This window comes from Triticum urartu, chromosome 1, assembly GCF_003073215.2.
Source record: "Triticum urartu cultivar G1812 chromosome 1, Tu2.1, whole genome shotgun sequence".
NCBI classification, from domain to species: Eukaryota; Viridiplantae; Streptophyta; class Magnoliopsida; order Poales; family Poaceae; genus Triticum; species Triticum urartu.
The window spans coordinates 24,181,873-24,205,329 of NC_053022.1; the positions used below are offsets into that span (position 1 = coordinate 24,181,873).

General features: G+C 44.1%; 1 protein-coding gene across 1 annotated transcript; it reads right to left on the bottom strand.

Moving 5' to 3' along the window:
• Positions 1–16,618: 16,618 nt before the first annotated feature.
• LOC125532600 (proline-rich receptor-like protein kinase PERK9) lies at positions 16,619–17,468 on the bottom strand. Its single transcript, XM_048696603.1, has 2 exons — positions 16,790–17,468; positions 16,619–16,677 (listed from the first exon to the last, which is right to left on the bottom strand). The coding sequence occupies exons 1-2, from the start codon at positions 17,466–17,468 to the stop codon at positions 16,619–16,621; spliced, it is 738 nt and encodes a 245-aa protein (XP_048552560.1).
• Positions 17,469–23,457: the final 5,989 nt, after the last annotated feature.

Sequence of the window (23,457 nt, forward strand, 5' to 3'; positions counted from 1 at the left end):
TCTCTGCACCAAACCAAAATAGCTGTTCGGAATGGGTTTAGCCGGCCATAGCCGGACCATGACGTCCTTCATGGAAGCTCCGGACATCTAGTAGAGCTCGGCCCACTGGGTCATCTGTTTGTTCAGCAACGCCGCACGCCGTGGCACGTTGAATTATGACCAGAAAAGCTTCTCTGCAGCACGTCCTTCCTACACTTGGAAGAGCTGCGCCGCGTCGGAGACACTCTTCGGCAGGTCCAAGAACGCGTCTGGAGAACTCCACAATTGATTAAGCAGAACATGCTTCAGATCGCCGAATTTAGTCTGTAAAAGAAAGGGCTTACCAGCCGCTATCTCCCTAGCTTGCCGGATCTCCTCCCGAGCCGCTCTAGAGTCGGACCGTGCTTCTCTCGCCTCTTGAAAGGCCTTGTCGAGTTCGGCTGCCTCGGCTTTGTTATCCTCCTCGAGTGGTTTGCATTTGCCAGTGGCATCCTTTCGCTCTCGCTCTATGGTAGATATTCTCTCCTCGCACTGGCGCCGAGTGGCCTGTTCGACCTTTAAATCAGCAGCCGCCTTCTTGGCAGCCACATTGCTCACTCTGGCCTGCTCCTTGGCCCGGGCATGCTCGGCCCAAAGGGTCTCAACCGCGGCAGCACCATCTAAAGTTATGCATGTCACAGTGTATAATTTTTAGCTTCGTGCTCGTACTATTATACATGCATAAGCGGGCTGTCCCAAAACATACCTTGTTCCTCGTGGAGCCGCCTGTTAATAAGAGTAATGTCCTCATCAGCTAACTCAAGTTTATGCTTTAGATCTTCAACTTCTTCAGCTTGGGCGGTCGCCATTGACATAACGGCCTGTTTTCAAATTAATTATGTTACTTCCTGAGCATATCTTTTTGATCCTCTAATCGCCTCTCTGTGGAAACCGACTAGAGTCTCAGGGGCTACTATCTATACACAGGCGCATTTTGCATGTAAAGAGCGGTTAAAGATATTACATTGCATACCTCGAAGCCTCTCAGCAGGCCCGTGAAGACTTCATTCAATCCGCTTCTCGCGGACAGAATCCTCTCAACTACCGTAACCATTAAGGTACGATGTTCCTCTGACATGGACGCACTATGCAATGTGCCCATCAGAGTATCCGGCACCTCCGGATTCCTGGAGGCTGCTGCAGGAGTGCGGATTCCCTTCAAAGGGGTATGCTTACTTGACCCTAGAGTCGTCTTCAGCTATAAACCGGATAGTTCGGGGCCCTCATTGTTGGTCCCCGTGGGGACTGCCTCCCCGGACCCTTGACGATCGAAGTATCACCCTCGGGCGCTGTCGTCATCGTCCCCCGGGCCGCTGGATGGTCAGGGCAGATCCTGCAGGACGACACCTCAAAGTCGTCTGCCCTTACGGGCGAGGAAGCTCGTGGAGGCATCTCACTTTCCATCATCTCCGGAGGCAAGTCCCCCGATGAGGAGGACTGATGACGTAGATAGCGGGCCGGGCTGCAAACATATAGCTTAAATGTTACCCTTGCAACCCGAAAAGAACGGGACATTTCTAGAGCTTCAGTCTCCCCGGACGTAGCGTCCAGTATGCCTTTAGAGCGGAGGCCATCTTCAGCCCTTTTGCTCTTCTTCTTGTCCGCCTTCGCCGGCGTTTGATATGGCGCCAGGGACAACATTCTCATTAACACAGGATCAACTGAGTCTTCGGGAAGTGGAGCTGAACACCTAATTCGTTCCGCCTTCTTTATCCAGCCCTGGTCGAAGATGGGTTTCTCAGTACATCGCTATGGGATAATCAACCGAGTTGCGTTCAGAAGTTGGGTGCTTACTGAGGTATCCGGATGGTTGCAGTCGAGGCCAATGTCCTCAGATGTGTCCGGCCACTGCTTTCGAGTCTTGAGGAATAGTTTCCACATCCCTCTGTGCGTTGTGCCAAAGAATTGCTGAAGAGTCTGCGGTCCTTCCGGATTGAAATCCCACATGCGGAGAGGCCATCGCTGGCACGGGAGGATCCGGCGGACTAGCATCACCTGGATCACGTTAATGAGGCCGGTGTCCTTTTTGAGGATGCTCTGGATACTACCTTGTAGCGTCTGCACTTCATCAGTTGATCCCCAGTCTAGCCCCTTCTTAATCCATGATGCGAGCCGCAATGGAGGGCCAGATCAGAACGCGGGCGTGGCTGCCCATTTGGTACCGCGGGGTTCGGTGATATAGAACCACTCCGGCTACCATAAGTTGGAGGTTTCCGTGAAGGTGCCTTTTGGCCAGATAGTATTGGCGAGCTTGCTCACCATAGCACCGCCGCACTCCGCCTGCTCCCCGTCGAATATCTTCGGCTTCACATTGAAGGTCTTGAGCCATATGCCGAAGTGTGGGGGATGCGGAGAAAAGCCTCACACATGACGATAAACGCCGAGATGTGAAGAAAGGAGTTCGGAGAAAATCTAGCCCATAATAGAACATAAGGCCACGAACGAAGGGGTGGAGAGCGAACCCTAGCCCGCGGAGGAAGTGAGAGATGAATACAACCCTCACGCTGGATTTTGGTATAGGGATAACCTACCCCTTGGCAAGGAGCCTGTGGGGGATTTCCGCAGTTAGGTACCTCGCCTCCCAGAGGTTCCCGATATCTTCCTCGGTGACCGAGGAGGACGCCCACCTGCCTTGGGAGCTGGATCCATGAAATAAATCGAGACCTGGGCGCTAGAGCTTGAGGCTGGAAAGGCTGAGGAAGAGGTAGGTGTGGGGGAGAAAGACGGGTCTCTACCCCTTTATAAAGGCAATGAATATCGAACGCCTCCTCACAGGCCTTAAAGCTCGCCTATTCCCGAGGGTTCGTGCAAACGACACGGTTGGATTACCCACGCCCATATTGATAAGAATCCCGTGATAAGGGGCACGATCTCTGATTTGACAAGATGTGCCAATAAAGATTGTGTCTCGTAACGTGGAGCAAGATGCTGAAAGACAGTTTGAAATAATAACCAGGCAAGGGACGTAACGCCTCGCCACAAAAGTTGTCAGTAGATGGGACTTGTTAAATATTACACCCTGTTGTGGCTGTGTGTGGTGTCTTTTTCGCAGAGCCGGACACATTTTTTGTGTTCCAGGACTACTTTGAAGTATTCAGATGAGGAACCCGCCTTGCAATGCCGAAGACAATCTGCGTGCCAGACACATCATCATTGGAGCCTGGTTCAGGGGCTACTAAGGGAGTCCTGGATTAAGGGGTCCTCGGGCGTCCGGGCTATGTGACATGGGCCGGACTAATGGCTCGTGAAGATACAAGGCGGAGGATTTTTTCCGTGTTCGGATGGGACTCTCCTTTGCTGGATGGCAAGCTTGGCGTTCAGATGTGAAGATTCCTTTCTCTGTAAACCGACTCTGTACAACCCTAGGTCTCTACGGTGTCTATATAACCTGGAGGGTTTAGTCCGTAGAGGCAATCATAATCATATAGGCTAGACATCTAGGGTTTAGCCATTATGATCTTGAGGTAGATCAACTCTTGTAAACCCCATATTCATCCAAGATAATCAAGCAGGAAGTAGGGTATTACCTCCATCAAGAGGGATCGAACCTAGGAAAACATCGTGTCCCTGTCTCCTGTTACCTTCCATTCTCAAACGCATAGTTCGGGACCCCCTACCCGAGATCTGCCAGTTTTGACACCGACAGTAGTTGTCGTGTGTGTTTACCTGGTTGCCATGGACGCGCAATGTTAGTTGCCATCTACCAACGAATCATAGTTGCCATGTGTGTTTACCTAGTTGCCGCATACGCACAACTACAGTTCCCATCTATCACCGTACGAGCGTCGTGTGGGCGAAGAGGCACTCGGCCACATGCTCGTGGACTGGTTGGTGATTGTTTGAGCGGGAACTAGTTCACCCACACGACGCAGCTGGCAACCACATGCCGTGGGTCGTGTGGGCGAGCACTCTAACACCCACACATCATGCTATGCCTACGTGGCACTCAAATTACTTTAGGATCCGTCTAAAACAGAATCAAGGTGGATCAAGGTGTCACGCCCAATATGCGATCCTATCCGAGAGGAACTCGAAGGTCCCACCAAGGATAGAGCCGCATATTGAAACGGTTTTGCAAGGTGGATATCATTACATCGTACCATTACATAATAGATGGGGATACATACAAAGGGCATACAAATGCCACAAGAATACATCAAACATCATACATGAGAACAACATCCGACTACGGATGAAACACAAACAGAAACTCAAACGACATGCAACCTGCTAGCCCAGGCTGCCGACCAGGAACCTATCCCAAGATCGACGAAGAAGAAGAAGAACTCCAAAACAAGTAAACATTGCTCTCACATCATGATCATCGCATTATCTGTACCTACAACTGTTGTTGTAGTAATCTGTGAGCCACAAGGACTCAGCAATCCCCTTACCATGGGTATCAAGACTAGCAAAGATTAATGGGTAGAAAAGAGGTAAGTGGTGAGGTTGCAGCAAGAGACTAAGCAATGTATGGTGGCTAACTTACGAGTGCAAGAGTAAGATGAGAAACTACGCAAACGGTCTCCAACTAGTAATGATCAATAAGTGATCCTGAACTACTTACGTTCTAACATAAGCCCACCGTGTTCTCTCCTTGAACTCACTTGAAAAGAGACGGTCACGGTTATGCAAGAGGTTGGTGTATATTAATTAAGTTTAGTTCAAGTCCACTACAACCTAATATTAAAAATTCCCATATGCCACATAACCGCAAGCACGACTCTCGAAAGTTTAAATCCTGCAGGGGTGTCCCAACTTAGCCCATGACAAGCTCACGATTCGTGGAGACAATCCTCCATCTCGGGACTCTCCGATCAAACTCGGAATCCCGGTGCACAAGACATTTCAACAATGGTAAAACAAGTCCAGCAAGACCTCCCGGCGTGCCGACACCCTGATAGTAGCCGCCCGTATCTCGTCTCAGGCCACGACCGGATGAGCTAAGCTTACGGTTGGCTGACACCCAAGTTGCCAAGGGGGCGCCGCAAGGGGCTCTAGTTTGGACCAGCACTCATGAGGAGCACTGGCCCGGGGGTTGATTAAGTCCTCGGGGTCCGTAAAGTCCCTATGCAAGTTTTAGTTGTTATTAGGCAAATGGAAAACCAATGTTGGGCCTTGCCGTAAGAGTTTTATTGAAAGCGAACTGTCAAGAGGGGCCTATAAACCCTCATCGTGTTAGGGACGCAAAATCTATTATGGAACGTAGTATTTAAAAAAATCCTACGATCACGCAAGATCTATCTAGGAGAAGCATGGCAACGAGCGGGGAGAGTGTGTCGACGTACCCTCGTAGACCGAAAGTGGAAGCATTTAGTAAAGCGGTTAATCACTACAAAAAAATACACTTCCGTGATGATACGTGTTTGTCACAGTAGGTCACGTTTTCTGTCATGCATGTACATCCATGACGATTTTATGACAGAATCAAGATAGTCATACCTGTGCTGTCGTAGAAGTGTTCCATGGCATTACCAAAATTATCATCACGAAAGTGTCCACTTCCGTGACGAAAAATCGCGCGTCACAGAAGTGCTTTTGTCAAGGGTGACCGACACGTGGCATCCACCGTAACGGAACGCCGTTAAGCTATCGGGTCCGGTTTTGGATCCGATAACCCGTTAATAGCCCAGACCAATGGGGATTTTCCACGTGTAAAATCATCATTGGCTGGAGGAAACACGTGTCAGCTCCCCGTTGGCACAGGTGTCACTCATCCAATGGGCGAGATGTGCTTATGAAATGTTGACACGTGGACCGGCCCAAAAGTGGCCCATAAAGTTTAAATGGGCCGGCCCAACGGCCCAAAAGTGCCCATAAAGTTTAAATGGGCCGGCCCAACTAAAGGCCCACAAGATTTTGCGGTCCATAATGGGCCGGCCCAGCAAAAGGCCCACGAGATTTTGCGGACCAGAATGGGCCGGCCCAGCTAAAGGCCCCCAAGATTTTGCGCGCCATAATGGGCCGACCCAGCTAAACACTCTGAGATTTTGCGGACCATAATGGGCCGGCCCAGCTAAAGGCCCACGGGATTTTGCGGACCAGAATGGGCCGGCCCAGCTAAAGGCCCAAGATTTTGCGCGCACCGACCATAATGGGCCGGCCCAAAGGCCCCCAAGATTTTGCGCGCCATAATGGGCCGACCCAGCTAAACACTCGTGAGATTTTGCGGACCATAATGGGCCGGCCCAGCTAAAGGCCCACGGGATTTTGCGGACCATAATGGGCCGGCCCAGCTAAAGGCCCACGAGATTTCACCGACCATAATGGGCCGGCCCAACGGAAGCCCCAAAAGATTTTGATGACACTAGTAGGCCGGCCCATTAACAGGCTACCATGTTTTGGGCCAAATGCCGGCCCATATTTGATCTGGTCCATTAACAGTCTGCCATATTCCGGGCCTAATAAAGGAACATATGAGATTCGGCCCGTTAAAAGCCTACCACGTTCTGGGCCAAATTACAGCCCCCAGATCAGGTCTGACCCTTTGAGAGGCTTTGGCCTAAATTATAGCCCATATCAGATTCGGCCCATCAACTGGACGCTATGCTTTTGGGCCCACGTGATAAAGGTCCATTTAGTAATTCGGCCTGATATTAGTTTCGACCTGTTAAAGGCCCGTTTAACATTTTGGCCCTATATATATTTCGGCCTGTTAAAATCCCGTCATATAGTTGGGCCTAACTACGGCCCCGTTTGTATCCGGCCTGCTCACACACAATAATCTGATTGGGCCAAACAAGGACCAAGACAATTTTGGCCTGTTATAAGCCCATGATTTGATTGGCACAATCATGGGTCGGGGTCTATTTCGGCCTGCTGCCGGCCCGTGAGCTGTTCGGCACGTTTCAGGCCCAACCTACTTTTCAGCCTCCTAAAAGCCCATTGAGTTTTCTTGGGAAAATTGGGCCAGCGGTTTACTCGGCCTATTAAAGGCCTGAATCTACTAGTGGGACAGTTTACATTTAGGCCTATTAACGGACCAAGATGATGGGGCCCATGATGCGGATCATACATAGTGATTTCCATGAAGGCCTGATTATGTACCGTAATTTTATGGTTTGGCCGGTTTACTGCGAAGACAGGATATATATACAGTAAAATAACTACAGCATCGTGAATAAGAAAGAAACCTAGACTATACAATAAAGAAATTACGGCATATTACATCCACTTGGCATCAAAGTTCGCCACTATGATAATAAAGCACAAGCAGACAACAGATTACATACACTTGGCATCAAAGATCTCCACCAGTGCAATTAAACACGCCGACAAAATAATATACAAAATCGACATCAATTCAAGAGAGTTCAAGAAAGGTTAGCCCTGCTCGGGAGCTGCAGCGCAAGCAGCTGAGCAAGCTGATGAGACTGCACTTGTTTGTCACTTATATCCTCCTCACTCTGAAAGATAAACAAGCAGACAGATGACAGGTTTTGCACATATAAGTATCAGTGCTGGCAATTCATCACAGTTCTTACTGACGAATAACGTGACACAGTTTAAAATAGCATTAACACAATATGGTATTCATCAGGTCAAGACATGGCAGGAATTGGCATTTTGAAGGAGTTGGCAGCTTCATGACACCACTGGATTAAAGATCAAGAACTCATAAGTATCAATGGTTAGTGTGCTGTCAATTTATCCCATTTCAGATTGGCAAAATAAGATCACTCTAGCTCTGTATAGTTTAATTTACATGGTATGAAGAAGGAATTTGGTTGTACAACTGAAAACTTAAATTGAGAAGGACAAATTTTTTTTTATGAACTATACATAATAAACTTTAAACATGCAATTTGATGCAAACACCAAAAATAAACAACTATTGCAGTCATGCCTAACCAAATATACACAACAAAGTTTGAAGGCTTGAGAAGGATAAACTTACATTATTGGTGAAGACAGGCTCTATAAAGCCCTTGTCCATGCTGATGGGGGGGGGGAATTCAAGAAGTTTACCACAGAATCTTCTTCATAAGCATTGCCTTTATTCTACATTTTGTTAAGAGTAAATATAGATGTGACAATATAAGAAAAAATGGAGAATATTTAAGATAAGATGAAGAGTGATGCTACATAACCAAGTAGCTATAAATGTAAGTACGTCGATACAGGCAAAAGGTACAGCCAAGAGCAACGCAGAGCTAAACTTGCTCAGTACCATCGGTGTTTTCCAACTTTATGGTAAGAGTAAATATAGATTTTATGTGTAGAAAATGGAGGGCAAATGAACAACTACCTGTCAATATAAGTACACTAATCACTACTAGAAAAACAGCTATAGCCAATATGGACACTAATGGCGAACTATACATGTGGTGCGTCATTACTAAATAGTAATGGCGCACCATGTGTAGGTGCGCCATTAGTAACCAAAACAGTAATGGCGCACCAGGTGAAAAGTGCGCCATTACTAAGTTTGACCAAGGTTTGACCCAGTCATACACATAGTAATGGCGTACTTTGTATAGGTGTGCCATTACTAAGTTGACATAATAATGGCGCACCTTTACAAAGTGCGCCATAACTATGTGTATGACTGGGTCAAACCTTGGTCAAACTTAGTAATGGCGCACTTTGTATAGGTGCGCCATTACTAAGTTTGACATAGTACACCTATGCAAAGTGCGCCATTACTAAATGCACCCCCGGACCGCCTTTTTAGTTTTTTAAAAAATAAAATAAAATGATGGAAATGTCAAAAAAATAAAAGAAAATAAGTTTCCCATGTGAGATGTGGTCTAGTTGTTGGGAAAATTTACAAATATGAATTTCAACTTTATTTGCAAAATCTCTCTAGAATTTAGTAAAATGGGCATAACTTTTGCATGCGAACTCGGATTAAAAAGTTTTTATATGAAAAATCATCTACTCAAAAAGTTACATCTTCAACCGGGGAAACCCCGTTGAAGATTTTTAGAATCCCCAAAAACCTGACAGAATAAAAGATACGGGGCTTTTAAGATCTAGAGGGGGGAAAATGGAAAAAAATTCAAACTTAGTAATGGCGCACCATTTGCTAGTTGCGTCACTAGTAACAGAAAAAAATGGTTTCGATTTTTTTTATTTTTTTTCAAAATATGATACGTAATATGACCGGGAAGTTTGAAATATTTTTTCAAAATTTCATCACACTCATGAACATGAACAAAGTCCTAGACATCAACATGGTTTAATAGGAATTATATGATAAGATATATCAACAAGTGCCTGTTAAGTGAGCTGGTGCTGGGGTTGGATAGAACTGAGAAGTTAAGCTTGCTGGGGCTGGGGTAGTGTGAGGATGGGTGACCTTTCGGGAAGTTTGACCATGGAGTGCGATTTGACTTCAGATTAAGCATATTGACCCGAGATTAAGACATAGTGACCCGAGATTAAGAAAAAAACAAAAAAAAATCTGAAAAAAAAATTGAAAAAAACTTTCTGTAAAAATATAGAAAAAAAATTGTTAGTAATGGCGCACTTCATTGTGGCGCGCCATTACTAAGTCAGATAGTGTCGTGGAATTGTCACGGCAGATGTCCTAGTGTGAGGACTTAGTCGTGAGGCCAACGCATCTATGCGGTAGCTTGAGAGCGGTTGAGCGGAATCGATATTCACAACACAAGACAAGGGTTTAAACAGCTTCGAGCCCCGGGAAACATCATCCGGTAATAACCCTACATGCTGTTTGTGGCTAGATCTCATTATGCTCATGAGGGAGATGCCGCATAAGCCGGCTCCCCTTTGTTGTGTCTACCCCTAGAGATTATTGCTTGTTGCTTGTCCCTCTTTTGGGAGCCCTCACTAGTAGATAAACCACCATTAGTCCCGGTTGGTAAGGGCCTTTTGTCCCGGTTTCTGAACCGGGACTAAAGGGTCGTTACTAATGCCCTAGCCCTTTAGTCCCGGTTCAGTCCAGAACCGGGACAGATGGGCCTCCACGTGGCCGGTGCGCTGAGCCCAGGCAGGAGGGCCTTTGGTCCCGGTTGGTGGCACCAACCGGGACCAATAGGCATCCATGCGTCAGCATTTCAGGGGCTGTGGTTTTTGTTTTTTTTAAAATGGGGGGGGTTGGGGGTTTTGGGGGGTTTATTTAGGTGTTTCATATATTGTGTTATAGCTATAGCTAATTAATAGAGAGAAGTGTCCTCTCTTATGTCCGTGCTTGGTCGACGCTACGTACTATATACGTATAGAGAGGACTAGACACGCTAGCTAGCTAGTAAGCAAACGAAGGAAACAGAAGATCGTCATGAACATATATGCATACAGAGAGAAGTGACATCGACCACCTCTCCTTCTCCGAGACATTGGTCGAACAACAAGTTCTCGTATATCTATCCGACACTACCGGCTACATATATACAATAATTATCTCTTACAATATAATCTCCTAATTATATACGAAGTCAAGCTCCACATGGTATTCTCCGTCTTCAGCGATCACGTGGTCAAGGAAGAATGCCGCCAATTCCTCTTGAATTGCTCGCATACGATCTGGTGGTAGGAGTTCACCCCGCAACCGAAAGATCTAATTTGAAGAAGGGGGTCAATACATATATATATGAATAAATGAAACTCAACACAAATGATAGTAATAAAATAAAATTGTGAATATTATTGCTTACGCACTTCATATTGTTCTTCAGTGTACCCCCGTTCACAGGTCGTGTAGCGGATGGACTCGCAAACGTAGTATCCACAGAAATCATTCCCTTGATCCTGCCACAACCACTTTACAAGAAATAGAGGTCAATCAAACTGATAAGCAAGCATGCCAAATGGTATTGATGAAATTAGCGCTTGAATCACTAGGAGACGCGCGGAACATGCTACTATAGTACTTACTTTCGGGTATCTAAATTGCAGCTTCTTCGGCAGTCCCAGAGCTTTTCTGCTAAATTTTCTTCAAACCCTGCCAGACAAAGAAAAGAATTACTTGATATCAGGAAATGAACAAAGTTGATGATATGGTGGATAATGATCGATTTAACTTACTTCTCGAGGATTTCCATCATGTCCGCATACTCCTGGGGATCTTTTCGTCTCGATTCTAAGACAGTTACTAGTCCCTGCTCAAGCTTAATCTCTAGGAGAATATAGTGGAAACTGCGCACGCATGCATAACTCATCAATTACATTACTATAACCTGGACTAATATATAAGGAAAATCGAATATGCACAAGACAGTAACACTCACTTGAAGTTGTAAGGAAAGAGTATTATATCTTTGTTTTCATTTATTACCAACGATCATAGCAAGTTGGCCTCGGTATCTTCGGCATGAAATTTAACCTCATTTGCATCTATGAGATTTGTGTTAATGAACCCAATATCACCGACTTGTCTTTTCTTCAATTCGGCGATCTTCAATCTGCATAATATAGTGAGGATAATTATAAATACATGCAATGAAAGAGCTGACCTATATAGAGAGACTTAATGGCAGAAGTAGTAGTACTGACAGACAGTAGCAGGTGACCATTGCTTTATCGAGGGCCCTTTGATTGAAAAACTGGAAGAACTCCTCAAATGGATAATTCAACAGTTCAATTCCAACGAGGTCATGCTCCTCTCTAACTCTCAGCGTCAAAGTATTCCTCCCCCCAGACTCTCTGCAGGTTTTTATGTACCAATCATGCAATCTTCGCATCATCATTGTTAGAGATCTTTCATCATTGACGAGAGGCTTCCCGTACTCGAATCTGTGTACCACCTCCACCTCCAAGAAATCATAATGTACATCGTCGGGCAGGTAATCTCCAAGATTGCTAGAACTGGGCACCATCCTCGGATCATTAGCGACGATGTCTCTAGGCACCTTGAGCGGGGGGCACGCTTGGTTTGCTTGTTCGCCGAGCTGGGCAATTTGTTTCCCAGCTCATCATTCTTTTATCATTTGATCACTGATAGTACTTCCCGACCGCTCCACTTCGACAAATGTCTTTCCAATAATGCACTCATAGTTTCCTTTCGGCTGAGACTTTGGTGGTTTTATCAGGGCAGCCAGAGTGCACTTCGCTTTCACCGGATCTACCTTCTGCTCCGAAGGTGGATGTTTCTTTGCTTTCTGAAAGTGCAACTATCCCTAGGTGGTTTTGGTAATTCATAACAACATATAGCTCATTGAGCTAATGCTATTCCAAGATGATTATTTCAGGAAAGCTCAATGATTGGCATGGCATGGATGGTGAAAGTGGAACCCTCAAAATGCTCAGGACAAAGGATTGGCTCAAGCTCAAAAGCTCAAGACTCTTCATTTTATATTTTAGTGATCCAAGATCACATTGAGTCTTTAGGAAAAGCCAATACTATCAAGGAGGGATGAGGTGTTGCTTAATGAGCCTCTTGCTTCATGTGCTTAGTGATATGCTCCAAAACCCTCAACTACTTTCTCATATCCACATATGACCTAAACCCTAAGCCAAACTCGGCCCTACCGATTCTTTCTATCCGGCGCCACCGAGTTTCACTTGTCATAAGCCACTGCCAAACCCTAGCAATTTGGTTCTACCGATAGGGATCTCGGTCTCACCGAGATGGGATTGCAAACTCTCTGTTTCCCTTTCGTAACTTTTCGGTCTCACCGAAAGAGCGGATCGGTCCCACCGAGATTGCAATGTAAACTCTCTGTTTCCTTTTTGTAACTTTTCGGTCTCACCGAAAGAGCAAATCGGTCCCACCGAGTTTACCTGACCAACTCTCTGGTTAGATCATTACCAAAATCGGTCTCACCGAGTTTGTGTAATCGGTCTCACCGAGATTACGTTATGCCCTAACCCTAACAAAATCGGTCCTACCGAGTTGCATGTCAGTCCCACCGAAAATCTCTAACGGTCACTAGGTTTACCTTTTCGGTCCGACCGACACTACAAGAAATATGTCAACTTGTGACTACCACTATTGGTCACTGAATGGTCACAAATTTCCATTTGTGACCTTTTTGTGACCAAAAACATAAGGTCAAAAGCTGGCCGTCGTAAACTGACTATAGCGACCTTTCTTCTGGAATGGTCGCAAACGTTTATGACCAAAATAAGTCCACTGTGGCATTTTGGTCACTAGCAACCTCCCCAGGCCACGTAGGCATCTAGCGTGGCAAGCTGATGTGGCACAAGATTCAGCCCGGTCCAATTCGATTTTCTACATGGGCCTAGCCCAATAATTCGGCCTATTTGTGTTTTTTCTGTGTCAATTTTTGGTTGGGTTCATGGGCCAAGCCCAATATTGCAACCTTTTTATTGTTGGGTTGTGGCCTTTTTGTCTAAACGAATTTAGTTTTTCTTTTTTTTCCAAAAGAAGGGTCCACTAGTCAGATGGGTCCCAGTTGTCGGGTTGTAGTAACAGGTTCCCATCAATTCAGACTCATATTCTTTATATTTCAAGCATTATTTAGATTTTCGGAGACAAAAACACACATGATACTTAAATAAGAGCAACCGGATCACATAATACAAGCTCTATCCATTCCAATACAGAAGACCATACTGCTTTACAAGCTCTACAAGTGTAACAAGATCTACAATTGTAATACTAACAAACTCTACAAGTTCTTAGATTCAGACTCCTAACAAGCTCTACTAGATGAACAACATGCCGGACTCGCTCGACGACCATAGTCAGGGCTGGGAACAAACAAAACAATAACATGGCTTCCACTTCATCCTGTTACATGAATCAGAGAAGAATTAGAATAACTGGGGAAAATATATGTCGTAGCTAACAAAGTAAGAAACAATAGTTAACAAGTCTGAGTCATAGAAGCTAGAAGTGTCTCTTCAGAGAGACGAGAACTTAGAATTGATGCATGGATCTTATTCTAAACAGCATAAACACCATGGCAATAAAAAATTAACAGTAACAAGATCAGTGTTAGCAGAATTAAGTACAAGGCAATCACGGGTACCAATCCAGTGCAAGTTAATAGAGAAAATATGTCAAAGTTACTCAGATTTACTAATGTGTTTTTCATACTACCAAATTGAAGGTAAAAGATGTGTACTGATTCAACACTGCAAACTGATTTCTGAAAGCTTTACCAAAACATTGTTTAGTCGCTTGGTGCTAAAGCGATAGATGTTGAACACTAACTGCCAGCGATAGTAACAACCAGCAGGTACTGCACCTGCGACCGCCATCACTAGCTTGGAAGCAATAAGCACAGCATAGGTAGGATAGGAATCATCCTGGTTGTGTGTTCACGAATCACCTAATAGGTGCCGTGCCGCATAATTGATTTCCTGAACTCAGTATGCTACACTTGTCTATCCCAAATCAGGGCTCATGAATCCTCATCAATGTGTGAAATTTTACCTGAAGTAGGGCAGTGGCCACGTCGAAAACCACGTTCAAGTCAATGGTCTGCGGGGCATGAGAAGCACATCAGGAACCCGGCAGTCACAAGTGGCAGACGAAAAAAAATACTGCTAGGGAATCTGTACACGAATGAGGCATAGAGCAGCAAAATAAGATATATATTCATGATCTTCACAGCATGAATCCAAATCCTACGGCTGATAGTGGCCCTTTTTATACTACAAAAGACACCTGTACACGACCATTGACACCGTTGAAGAATCACAACAGCACACTAAGAACAATGACAGGCTCCGCATGCCTGTGACATACTGTACACGGCAATAGGAGCAAAAATCTAATAAATTCATTACAGGCTTGACAATAAAAATAACAAGTTACCTACACACAAGGAAACATAAACTTGAGAGGTTGAGATCAAGGCCTATCAACTACATCATATCTATATGCATCAAAAAACAAGGCCATATGGACCAATGCATCATAATTATCAGTTTTAAACACTACAGGATTAGACCGACTGACCGAGCCTGATGAATCAATAGGTGTGAAATGCATTGACACTTTGCTCTGTCTTAAAATTGACAGCTATATTAATTCATATTTATACTCACTAGAGATAGTCATAATATTGGGACGTGGACACTCATCAAGATAACTCTAAAAGAGTTTGACAAGATATGCAACTGAAGTCATAGATCCAGAACAATAAAAATAAACACATTCGATTCTGATGAACACTTATTTACGCTGGATCTCGAATATCATAGACACTGTAGTTGTCGGGCAACTCTATCTACACCATTCTAATGCTTAAACACTGTCTACATGAGCATTTTAATACCACTCACCATTTCATTTGACCACACCAATAATCTGACAAGCACGATGCAGATGCCACCCAGGTAGGCGATCAGTTTTTCTAGACAATAGACAATAGAGCAATCATGCCCTGTGCAAGTTAACAAATGCAAGGGAAACAAGAAGCTTCAGCAGCTTTTAGCTGGCAAACTCTCAAGGTTGACCTCCCCAACAGCTTCAGCAGCAGCTTTTAGCTGGCAAACAAATCAAGTTAGTTGGTTCGACAAAGGAAAACAAAGCAAGCTTATTTTCTTGACTATTTACAGAACTTGTAATAGAAAAGTAAAGTGTTGGGCGTGTAGAAAAGGGCAAAGAAGAAAGTCGATGCCAATCACAACTTCTATAGATGGAGATAAACAGAAATAGATAACATTTCTTACATATCTAGCTATAGCCCAACTTGTAAATCATATTCAGTCATGTCACAGTTGAGAGTAAATGTTGACAGTTTATGGACATTTTGCTAGAAGGACATGTCACACTTGTATTCACATCCACATTGATCTAATGGATCAATTGAAGGCAGTTTTTATTTATTTGCATGCACTTCAAGTCAAACGGGATAATCAAAGACAGACACTCTCTATCCAAGTGATTTTAGTACTAGTGACCGGAACCAACATGTGGTTTACCTGATTCAGAAATTCATCCAGCCTCCTAACTAGCCGTATGATGCTTCCTTCAAAAATGCCAGTCATTTCTGTCACCTCTCCGAAGGTGGTGCCCTGTGAGGAAAATGTTTCAGGACTCTACACAGAATATAACTACAATAACTGCAGCAGCAATACAGATGCAGAGTATGATTGCATTAGATGTCGAGATTATGCTTGATAAGAATCGATGTCTCAATTCTTTCTATGTTGAGCTCATACTTCTTTAAGAGGACAATCTTCGAACATTATATTCTCCTTAGCTTAACTGAAATAGATTAGTTAAGATAGGGACCTTCATTCGAATGGGTTTGACTAACCTTGTGTACACACATTCAGCTAGTCAATACCAAACAGGTCAAGTTCAATGCAAAATCAAACTAAAAATTAGAATAAGCTCCAGCTTGGAATCTAATTCAAGCAGGCTTGAATAACCTTATGTACACAGATTCAACTATTCAATACACAGTGCAAAGTCAAACTAAAACACGACTTCAGCTAGGATTCTCAACATCTTGAGCCTACTAAGAATTCAGGTTAATACCATACATCTTGTGACCCTCAGCTTATTTAGATAATCACACCCATCTAAAGTAAGAAAATTTTGGTGGATCAACAGTGCCTTAGTGCCCATCATAGGATATATTAAATAGCAAAGACAAATCGGCAGCATTTCGAAGGATGTCAACTAATTAGATCAACACATGTCAGCATGAATGAATTGGATGACATGGATGTCAAAATTCATCCTTCCACAGTTTCAGACAAATAAATCTGACTATCACTTCCTGATAGCCATCTTCAAATCCTTGAGTGTAGCAGTGTTCAACACCGCGACATCTGTATCACTCACCACAACGACAAGAGGAACACGAATTGAGATGTGGGATAAACGCATGGTAAGGGATTTGGACAAAAATGTGGGCGGGGTTCGAAGAGGGCCATATTATACCGAACGAGGTGTTGTCCAGCTTGATGACGGTCACCCTCATGGCGCTGTCGAGCCCGAGGTTGATGAGCGTGTCCATGTCCGCCAGCGAGGGCTTCCTCGGGACGTCGGCCAGAATGGGGTCGTCGAGGAGCGCCGCGAGCATGGACTGCAGCCTCGCCTGCTTGGCCTCGCTGCTCTGGTAAGCGGCCACCTCCTCCTCGGGCTTCGAGGCGCCTGCCGAATCCATCGCCTCTCCGCTGTAGAGCGTGATTGGCTCAGGACGCAGCGCGGACCCCTGCGGCGGCGGGTGCTCAACAGCGGCGGCGGCGCTCGGGGAGATGAGGTTCCACTGGAGAAGGGGTTGGAGGGAGGGGCGTGGCAGCGCGGTGGTGGGATGTTGGTTGGAGGTTGGAAGGGGAACTGGTTTCCCGGAGCAGGAAGGAGGAGGACGTCGATGGGAGATCAGATCTCTTCTGATGAGGGAGGGGAGGGGAGAGCCAAGGTCGTGGCCGGTGGCGAGGTGAGGGAGACGGGGGAGGTGGGTGGCGGCGATGGGAGGGATCGGGATCTGAGCGTTAGGGTTCGTCGCGCGGGGAGAGAGAGGAGTGGTGTGCGGTGGGGCTGGAGGTGGAGGTGGAGGCCGCGCGGAGGCGGGCGAGGACAGGGTGCGCGCGGAGGCTGGCGAGGACGGGGTGCGCATGGAGGCCGCGCGGAGGCGGACGGCGGCGGGTCTGAGGGAGGGAGAGGGGAGACGGTGGGAGACAGAGGCGAGGCGGAGAGGGAAGGACGATGGCGGTGGCGGCGGATCTGAAGGACGGGGGAAAGGAGGAGGGTGGCGGCTGTGCGGGGAAGAGAGGGGCTAGGGTTCGCTGCACGGGGGAGAGGGGAGAGGATCTGAGGGGGGAGGGAGAGAAAGAAAGAAAGAATGGAGGCGGGGGGTGGGTGGAAAATGTCCATGAGGACAGACCTAGGGTTTCGGCTCGGGTGGGTTTGGGCCGTTGGATCCAGAAGCATCCGACGGTGGTTTATGCGTGATCCACGTGATATGCTCATGGTCCAATCAGAACGCAGCAAACCATTTGATGACCTTATGACCATATAAATTGGTCGTGATCGATTCAAGATAAAAAAATTCATTCCATTTTTCAGTGCTCAAAATGAGTATTTTTGTGAAAGTCATATCAAATATTTGTTCAAATGATATCATATTTTGCACAAGTTTACATCATGGATTTGCAAACAATATTGACAAAGGGAGTTTTTATTTCCTTTGCACGAAAAATCAATTTTCCATTTTTCGAGTGCCCAAAATTAGTTTTTTTGTGAAGGACCTATAATATATTTGTTGCAAAATTGGACCAAATCATTTTTCTAAAATACTAGGCCACATTTAATGCACAATTGACCAAATGGTTGGGTGTAAAAAGTTTTGATCCACCTCTCATGAAAAAGACAAATTTCCGCCCATTTAGTTGGAAGCGGGTCAAATTTGAACTGTAGCTGCCTTGTAGTTTGCTCTTTATTTTTTCCAAAAATCATTTCTAGGTACATAAGTATCTATTTAATCAGAGAAACATCAAAAAAAGATCGAAGATTCAACCACTAGCTAGGAACGGTCATTCCCGCCGTTTTGACCGCATTTTGAAATGGGCATAAAAAATTCAAAAAAAATCAAAAAATTGGGAAACCTTCGCATTGTGTCATTATATGTGGCCAAGTTCCCAGGAAAAATAATAAACTTGTAATACGGCAATTCTTTTAAAAAGGTGTTCTCAGAAACGAGCTATCACGTGTGGAGATCAATGGCTTTCAAGCCAAATGATCAATCTTATGGCCACATTCATGGCATAGTTTGTTCAAATGATCTCATATTGTGCACAAGGGTGCATATTGGAATGGCAAACAATGTTGCCTAAGGAAGTTTTCATTTTCTTCGAACGAAAAAACCATTTTCCATTTTCCGAGTGCCCAAAAGGAGGTTTTTTTTGTGAAGGACCTCCCAAATATTTGTTGCAAAATTGGACCAAATCATTTTTCTAAAATACTAGGCCATATTTAATGCACAATTAACAAAATGGTTGGTTGTAAAAAGTTTTTATCCACCTCTCGTGAAAAAGACAAATTCCCGCTGATTCAGCTAGAAGCGGGTCAAATTTGAACTGTAGCTACCTCGTAGTTTGCTCTTTATTTTTTCCAAAAATCATTTATAGGTACATAAGTATCTATTTAATCAGATAAACACCAAAAAAATTCCAAGATTCAACCGCTACCTAGGAAGGTCAAGCCCGCCGTTTTGACCACATTTTGAAACAGGCATAAAAAATTCAAAAAAAATCAAAAAATTGGAAAACCTTCGCATTGTCTCATTATATGTGATTAAGTTTTCGGGAAAAATAATAAACTTGTAATACGATAATTATTTTAAAATACTGTTCTCAGAAACGAGCTATCATGTGTGAAGGTTAATGTCTTTCAAGCCAAATGATCAATCTTATGCCCGCATTCATGGCATAGTTTGTTCAAATGATCTCAAATTGTGCAAAAGGGTGCATATTGGAATGGCAAACAATGTTGCCTAAGGAAGTTTTCATATTCTTTGGACGAAAAAACCATTTTCCATTTTTCGAGTGCCCAAAAGGAGGTTTTTTGTGAAGGACCTACCATATATTTGTTGCAAAATTGCACCAAATCATTTTTCTAAAATACTAGGTCATATTTGATTCACAATTGACCAAATGGTTGGGTGTAAAAACTTTTGATCCACCTCTCGTGAAAAAGACAAATTTTTGCCGATTCAGTTGGAAGCGGGTCAAATTTGAACTGCAGCTGCCTCATAGTTTGCTATTTATTTTTCCAAAAGTCATTTCTAGGTACATAAGTATCTTTTTAATCAGAGAAACACCAAAAAAATTCCAAGATTCAACCACTAGCTAGGAACGGTCAAGCCCGCGTTTTGACCGCATTTTGAAACGGGCATAAAAAATTCAAAAAAAATCAAAAAATTGGGAAACCATCGCATTGTGTAATCATATGTGGCCAAGTTCCTAGGAAAAATAACAAACTTGTAATACGGCAATTATTTTAAAAAAGTGTTCTCAGAAACGAGCTATCATGTGTGGAGATCAATGGCTTTCAAGCCAAATGATCAATCTTATGGCCACATTCATGGCATAGTTTGTTCAAATGATCTCATATTGTGCACAAGGGTGCATATTGGAATGGCAAACAATGTTGCCTAAGGAAGTTTTCATTTTCGTTGGACGAAAAAACCATTTTCCATTTTTCGAGTGCCCGAAAGGAGGTTTTTTTGTGAAGGAACTACCAAATAATTGTTGCAAAATTGGACCGAATCATTTTTATAAAATGCTAGGCCATATTTAATGCACAATTGACAAAATGGTTGGGTGTAAAAAAATTTGATCCACCTCTCGTGAAAAAGACAAATTTCCGCCGATTCAGTTGGAAGCGGGTCAAATTTGAACTGCAGCTGCCTCATAGTTTGCTATTTATTTTTTCCAAAAATCATTTCTAGTTACATAAGGACCTATTTAATCATAAATACATGGTTTGGTGGCGATACGTCGAGGTTTGGGCGGTGGCCGAGGGCCCCAACTCTAGAGCGCGTAAACTCGCATGCCCGTCGCGTGGTCACCGCGTGACCGTAATGTTGCCATGTGTTCTGGGCGGCTTAGGCATGTCTAGTGGGTTGGGCACTCCCCAGGTTGGTGCTAGGAAGAAAATTACAACATAAGATTTTCACGAGAAGACCGATCGATGCTCAAACATGAATTAGCAGCCAGGTGTTTGATTAGCGGTACGGGAAATGCACATGGCCAATGGGCGTGAGTTTTGGCTGAGGATGATCATCTACTAAGGAGAATGTATTCACAAATTTTTAGCTCAAAAGGAGGATCCTAGGTGGTACTTGCTTTGCAAAGTACCACGCTAGACAAAAATATGAATGTTGAAGCTGGGCTCAAAATAATGAATGGATTGAGCTGAAATATTGTGGAGGATGGTTATTTGGGCATAGGAAAGCATTGTAGAAAATTGATACCATTTGGACATGCCAAAGTAGTACTTCCTTCACAATGCTCTTCTATGGACAGAAACTTGGGAAAACTAGTGAGAGGGATTGGATGATTGAAATGAGCTCAAAATTTGTGTAGGTAAGTTACTTAGGTATGGTCATGCGCTGGTCAATTTTCAGATCATTTGGGTAAGCCTAGCTAGTACTTACTTCACAAAGCTTCTCTCGAGGTAGAAACTTTGGAAATTTCCCGAGAAAGATTTACTAGGAAAATTGAGCTGAATATTATCATGTGGCAATGATTTGGGTATGGAAGAGTGCCCGAAAAGTTTGAGGGTAATAGGAGGGGTCTATATAACACTTGCTTTGCAACGTGCCAATTTGGCCATAAAATATAAATTGAACCTGGGCTCACATAGATGATTTGACTGAGCTGCAATTTGGAGGAGGGTCATAATTTGGGCATATGAAGAAACTGTATAAATTTCATGTCATTTAGAGATATAAAAAAGGTACTTCCTTCACAATGCTTCTAGGTGGAAAAAAACTTTGGAAATTTGCCGATGAAGATTTGCTAGGCAAATGGAGCTGAATTTTGTCATGCGGTAATGATTTGGATAGGAAAGAGTGCCCAAAAATTCGTAGGGCAATCAAGAATATATAAATAGCACTTCCTTCATAAAGTGTTGTTGTGAACATAATAGGAAAATGAATATTGTTGAATTAGTTTTGAACTAGGCAAGGAAGGATTTTTACATATTTGATGAAGATATGACCCAAAGAATTTATGAGATTTTTTTTGGGAATTTTGGGAATGATAGAAATATAGGTTGCTTCACAACCTAGGGCAAAAACTGCCACATGGACATGACACATAGGCAAAACTGATGAGATGGCTCCTAGTCATCACAACCCACCACAATCTACAAGGCTATGACCATCTATATTGGTCATTAACAACTAGAAATAAGGCAGCGGACTAGCACTGTTTGCTTTTTGACCATTTCGTGTAAGGAAATTACGACCTTTCTGACCAAAATGGTCGCAATGGTTTAGGGTTTGAAGCCCCCTGAACAGCTTTTGACCAATTGGTCTAAAATGGTCATAAATTTATGACCAATTCTTCGAGGGTCACTAACAGAAGGTCATAAGTTGACATATTTCTTGTAGTGCGAGTTTGTTGATTCGGTCCCACCGAGATTGGTAAATTGTGTGTAACGGTTGGATTTTGTGTGGAGGCTATAAATACCCCTCCACCTCCTCTTCATTCGAGAGAGAGCCATGAGAACACATCTACACTTCCAACTCATATGTTCTAGGAGAGAACCACCTACTCATGTGTTGAGACCAAGATATTCCATTCCTACCATATGAATCTTGATCTCTAGCCTTCCCCAAGTTGCTTTCCACTCAAACCTTCTTTCCACCAGATCCAAATCCTATGAGAGAGAGTTGAGTGTTGGGGAGACTATCATTTGAAGCACAAGAGCAAGGAGTTCATCATCAACACACCATTTGTTACTTCTTGGAGAGTGGTGTCTCCTAGATTGGCTAGGTGTCACTTCGGAGCCTCCGACAAGATTGTGGAGTTGAACCAAGGAGTTTGTAAGGGCAAGGAGATCGCCTACTTCGTGAAGATCTACCGCTAGTGAGGCAAGTCCTTCGTGGGCGATGGCCATGGTGGGATAGACAAGGTTGCTACTTCGTGGACCCTTCGTGGGTGGAGCCCTCCGTGGACTCGCGCAACCGTTACCCTTCGTGGGTTGAAGTCTCCATCAACGTGGATGTAGGATAGCACCACCTATCCGAACCACGGGAAAAACATCCGTGTCTCCAATTGCGTTTGAATTCTCCAAACCCTTCCCTTTACATTCTTGCAAGTTGCATGCTTTACTTTCCGCTTCCAATATACTCTTTGCATGCTTGCTTGAATTGTGTGATGATTGCTTGACTTGTCCTAAAATAGCTAAAATCTGCCAAGAACTAAAATTGGGAAAAGGTTAAGTTTTTATTTGGTCAAGTAGTATAATCACCCCCCCTCTAGACATACTTCCGATCCTACAAGTGGTATCAGAGCTTTGGTCAAGTAGTCTAATCACCCCCCCTCTAGACATACTTCTCTTCAATGGATTGTGCCCCGAAGAATTCAACAAAATCAGCCGTCTTGAGAATGCCAAGGAAATTTGGGACACTTTGATTGATATGCACGAAGGTACGGACTCCGTCAAGGAATCCAAATTGGATGTGCTTCAAAGTCAACTTGACAAGTTAAAAATGAAGGATGGTGAAGGTGTCGCTGAAATGTACTCTAGGCTTGCTCTCATCACAAATGAGATTGCCGGCTTAGGAAGTGAAGAGATGACCGATAGATTCATCATCAAGAAGATTCTAAGAGCCTTGAATGGAAAATATGATACCGTGTGCACATTGATCCAAATGATGCCCAATTACAAAGATCTCAAGCCAACGGAGGTAATTGGAAGAATTGTTGCTCATGAGATGTCACTTAAGGATAAAGAGGAACTTCACAACAAATCAAGTGGTGCCTACAAAGCCTCATGTGAAGCCCCTACATCATCAAGTGAGAAACAAAACTTCAATGAAGAATTGAGCTTAGTGGTGAAGAACTTCAACAAGTTCAACAAGAGTAGAAGTAAAG